This window comes from Melitaea cinxia, chromosome 23 (assembly GCF_905220565.1).
Source record: "Melitaea cinxia chromosome 23, ilMelCinx1.1, whole genome shotgun sequence".
In the NCBI taxonomy this organism is placed as follows: domain Eukaryota; kingdom Metazoa; phylum Arthropoda; class Insecta; order Lepidoptera; family Nymphalidae; genus Melitaea; species Melitaea cinxia.
The window spans coordinates 4,907,145-4,912,529 of NC_059416.1; the positions used below are offsets into that span (position 1 = coordinate 4,907,145).

General features: G+C 34.3%; 1 protein-coding gene across 1 annotated transcript; it reads right to left on the bottom strand.

Annotated features, from left to right (window-relative positions):
* Positions 1–237: 237 nt before the first annotated feature.
* LOC123665269 lies at positions 238–1,764 on the bottom strand. Its single transcript, XM_045599596.1, has 2 exons — positions 1,182–1,764; positions 238–429 (listed from the first exon to the last, which is right to left on the bottom strand). The coding sequence occupies exons 1-2, from the start codon at positions 1,359–1,361 to the stop codon at positions 262–264; spliced, it is 348 nt and encodes a 115-aa protein (XP_045455552.1). The 5' UTR covers positions 1,362–1,764; the 3' UTR covers positions 238–261.
* Between the last annotated feature and the right edge of the window lie 3,621 nt (positions 1,765–5,385).

Consider the following 5,385-nt stretch of genomic DNA (forward strand, 5'->3'; position numbering starts at 1 on the left):
AGCATAACTTTATGAGCAAAAAAATATGGCTAGGGAGGTAATAGACCTATGATGACGTAACCGAAAAACAGACCACGCTGCAGTGGACTGGGGTCAAGGAGGGTCACTCGTACGCATCGCTTAATCATCTCAAGTGCCAAATTGAGTTAGCAGACATCTGTATCGACATTAACAATATACCCGCAAAAATTATACTTAAATTTATTATCTAATTAAAAGAAAAACAAAGTGTTTGAGTGTGAACCGTTTATTTATTTATAATCATGTGGTCCAATAAAGGCGGGAATAAAGGCGCGGATGAGCATTTTCGAGTGTCGCCGAAGAGCGCCGGGCCGCGTTCGCGTCTATTTTGAACTCCCGATCGAGCGTTCGCCGGGTTGTTGAACTGGATATTTCGGCAAACACGGGCGCATTACGCGTTTTGTTAATCTGGAAGTATTATGACACTCCAGTGTAATCATTGTGAAATAAATACCTTTAAGCCGTCCACGCAAAAAATGTCATAATAATTATAACGAAGGCTTATAAAATTGTCGCCGATGTAAGAAATAATTGACCTACCTACGTGGATTTTTATTTCGTTTAAGTAATGTCTGTGACAATGATAATTAAGTGTAGCAAATTAAATGATAACATTCATAATACAAATGAGCATGGTGTAATGTTTTTGCGAAACTGGGCGCAAACATGCGGAGATATGTTGTGATAGTGTGCGTGCTTTCATCTACTTGTATGTGTGTGTGCAGTTTGTGTGTGTACGTGGAAGCGCGCGATGAAATAAAATATGTCCGGTCATCGAACCCGCGGTCGGTGCCATAAAAATTGCGATACTGGCCGAAATTCGGGTAGAAAATAAAAAAAATTACAAAGCTACTATTGTATTATTTTATTATAAAATACTTCGAAATCAACTATTTTGGATAGGAAACGTCATGGTTGGGTTTTGTTTTAAGTATAACTACGTCCAAATTTGAAAGGACAAAGACCTAATAAAATACCTGTTCTTTAAAAAACGTTGTTTGTTTTATAAAACATTTAAAATTTAGATTGGACCATCTTTAAACAAATTCTAGACTTTGAGGGTATTAAAATAATAAATTAGCTCATTGAACCTAAAATTAACTAAAACAAACTATCGAAAATGAGATAAGTACTTTTGAAGAAAATATAGAAATACGTACCTCATAATAATAAGGATCTTCTGTAACAAGCGTTTTTTGAACTAAGTTACTGCACAGAGTTTTTTTTCTATGTCTGCATTTCCGGATAGCACGCTGCGCGCAAGTCAGCTGATTTCCATCCGATGACCTTGCGCTCACGCCCCCCTTCAATTTATTCGGATTATTTACAGCTGTTGTCATTATTCGGAAGTCAGTTAGGTTTCAAACGAATGCCTCCTTTTCCTACAAGAAGATGTTTCCTCTGGGCGCGTGCCAGTAAGAATTCTCCGTCTGCCGCAGCACATATTGCCTCATAGAAGGTAGAAAGTGTTTAGTAGATTTCTGTGGGATCTAACCCGACCATTTTGTTACTTTAGTATTGTCCGGTAGGATCGAGAACCTTTACCGCCATTTTATTAAGAAATATTCTAATAAGAAAGTTCAATACACACCGGTCGGGTCCAAACTCTTAAAAGCCATTAGTTAGTACTGACCAGTGGGGTCTAGGGTCAGGCCGTCCATGATGATGTGGTAAATAATTTCCAGCTTTTAGTATAGTCCAGTTGGGTCCAAAGTAACAATATCCATTGCGTAGCACATTTAAACACAAAAGTTCGTTTCGTGCACAGAGTCGCGATGTGAGGGTACTACTTTCACACAGTGGTCTGTTCGCGCGTGCGCCGTGACGGGCTATGAGCGGTGCGGCGCGAGCGCCGGTTTATATGATGAAAGCTCCATTCGGGGCCGCCATCTTGCGGCGAGTGGACAAAACTTTAGAAAAGACTTTTCCGACGGCCTGTAACGGATAGGGTTACCATGACCGTAAACTTACGTCATTTTGGTGCAATTCAGGGCTAACATCTGTACCCATTGATAAAGAGTCTTAAAAAACGATGGAACGGCATATGCTCAATGGCTTTAAAACAAGATTGACTGGCCCAGCGCGTATGGTACCACCTGCGCCAATACAAAGGTGCGAAATTATATTAGTTTTTAAATTGGGTTTATAAGCGCTTGTTTTATGTATTTATAAAAGTTTTTAAAAGTTAAGCGCTATCTATATCAATTTTAACGTAGATAGACATTCGGTAATGTTTCGTAAAGGTTTTTTTTTTAATTCTAAATTGTTAAGAACTTCATCATTCTTTAAGCACAATTAACGAACTTATTACATACAATGTTGTAACAATTTAATAAATTATAACTTCCTTTAAAAACAAAATTTTAAAGTTGTACAACTTATTTACCGCCATACCTTAACGAGTAAGTAAAAAGGCACATATAACTTTTTTTTGTTTGAATATCTACATTTTATGTAAAATATTTAATTTTATAAATAATACTATATCGTAACGATTATTAACAAAAATAAAAATTGGAATAACAAAAGCACGGGCTTTGTAAGTCTGTAGATATATCTTTATATATATAAAAAATATAAAAAAATAATACTATATCCAATAATATTCTGAAAATCAATCAACTTTGTGAAGAATTATAATAACCAATATACTAATGGTTGAGGTCACAAATAAAGCAAGCATGACTTTACATACATTTATTAATAGACGTAGTGACGTAGTTTGTGTATTGGCCATACAGATGTTTGCCGTGGTCTGGGTGTTTGTGCAGTCCTTATGGATCTGCCAACCGTGCCTCGGAGAGCACGTTAAGCCGTCGTTCCATATACTCATAGCAGGGAATATATCCGCAAACCCGCATTGGGGCAGTGTGGTGAATTAAGATCTGATTCTTCTTCTACATGGGGATAGAGGCTTATGCCCAGTAGTGGGAATACAGGCTGAAGCGACGAGACGTAGTGACTCAATTTAATTCAACTCATACTACAAAATTATTACTATATAACTTTTATATCTTTATAACCTTACAGAAGATTAATCTAAATAATTAGTGGGTATCTTTAAATCATAAGCTTGATAACTTATTATGTTTGCAAGCAAACATAACTAGATTCAATTTATTTATTATTTTATTTATTACAGCTTTATTACACAATACAAATATAAAAGAATTGTACACAAGGCGGGCTTAATGCAAAAAGGATTCTCAACCAGCCAACTTTAGGACGTACAAGCACAGACGTTTGTAGGTGTGCAGAATTGAGATCGATAAGTAGTAATACTATAATACAACATATGTAGGCGAAAGAATAGTCAATAAAATACTCATTAGGGATAATTCAAAAAGTAAGTGTTGTTTCTTGATCAAATTTAAACGGAACCACATGATAAGCATCAGCTTTCGTTTAAAATAAGAATCATCATAATCCATAGATCCAGTCATCCATACACCCCACCCAAAAGTTATTAGATAGTAAACATAAAATACATACTCGAATGAACCTCCTCTTTTTTGAAGTCGGCTACAATAATTATGTACTAAATGTTTTTGACTACCTTACGAGTAGTTGTGTTTCTCGACGGTTACACTTATAATTGTTAGCATAAATAGTTGTCTACCTTCATATTAACTATGTTCTTTAATGGTTAAACCACTTTTTGGTAATAATTTTTACAAACCGCAAAAGCGTGATTTAAATATGGAACATATTATGTTTGTTGAGTACATTAACAATACGTACATAGATTAGGTTTGATAAGCATTTAAATTCCAAATTTGAGACAAAGTAAAAAAAAAGAAATCCAATGAAACTTATATAAATTACATAAATAATAAACAAACGGCAATAAATTAAGGTAATGTATATAAAAATGAATCGTCAAAACATAACAACATACGAAGGAGTGCACCATGTATGATAATTCATTTTTGTGCCCGTTAGTGTCAAGACAAAAAGTCAAAAAATCGGTATACAAAATATATAACATGGTCATGTAAGATTTGGCGGGTGAGTTGATTATAAGTATTATCAATCAATTTAGCTATATTATAAATAGTCAAAAAATAATAAAATTAGCGACCTTAGTATGTATAAAATGTCTTAATATTACTCGTACTCAGGGTTTCGAGTATTTGAGAACATAAATATAATTAGTTACAAACCAGGATCTTTCTATCTAATCATATCCAATTTTAAGAATAAAATACACGAGTTATAGACAAGTTTCGAATATTAGCTAGTCAGCTTACAGCTATAAACCGTAGGAACAGCAACACGTTTCCGTTTTCCTAAGCGAGAAAACTGCTTTCCACTCCACACACACAATTACACACACACATACAATCAACTTGCTTCTATCCCTTTCCTTCGTAACATTAAGCTTGCATGTACATTAAAACTAACTCTCTCTTGGTCTATTCATATTTTGCATTTGTACTCTCCGTAATATTGTATTAAAACGTCGATACGACACTGCAACTTTGATATCATTTGCATTTATTTAAATATCCAGATATAATATCTATACATATGTGTAAATAATATATGTTACGATTCTGACAAATTACTAGAAAATTTTGTCCTATACAAGCCTTAATAAGGCGAGTATTATAACGATTAGTGGCGTACGAAGAGGACACAATAATAAGTAGGGCGAGCCATGGGCGCAACTTAAAACTCAGAGGTGTAATCACCGATTATGTTCATTTTGAGATGAGGTGAATTTTCACTTCTTACAATTATTATGTCTGTTTTAATCTATAATATAAAAATGAGTCGCTGAATGTGTTGCTAAGCGCAAAACTCGAGAACGGTTGGTCCGATTTCACTAATTCTTTTTTTAAAATATTCCTTGAAGTACGAGGATGGTTCTTACGGAGAGAAAAATTCTAAAAAAAAAAAAAATTTAAAATTTCCTGAAAAAGTCTAAAAACAACACTTTTCTATACTCCCATACAAAAGATTTGTGATAATACTTAAAAGTCAATTTGAACTTTAATACCATACGATAAAGTTTGTGTTAGGCGATACGAAGTTCGCCGGGTCAGCTAGTATTTTAATAAACATTAAATATACTAGTTGTTCATACCGCTGTATTTTTTTAACCGACTTACAAAAAAGGAGGAGGTTCTCAATTCGACTGTATTTTTTTTCTTATGTATGTTACTTCAGAACTTTTGACTGGGTGGAGCGATTTCGACAAATTTTCTTTCGATCGAAAAGTGGTGTGTGTCATTTGATCCCATTTAAATTTATTCGAGATCTAACAACTACTTTTCGAGTTATAACTAATAATGCGTTTTTACTTGACGCTTTTTTCGTCGACCTACGTTGTATTATACCACATAACTTTCTACTGGATGT

Excerpts from the sequence above, each read along its gene's own strand:
- LOC123665269 (XM_045599596.1), bottom strand. The coding sequence starts at position 1,361 with ATGACAACAGCTGTAAATAATCCGAATAAATTGAAGGGGGGCGTGAGC. Across the intron at positions 430-1,181 it reads AAGATCCTTATTATTATGAG|ATTAACAAAACGCGTAATGC; the intron begins GTACGTATTTCT and ends TAATACTTCCAG.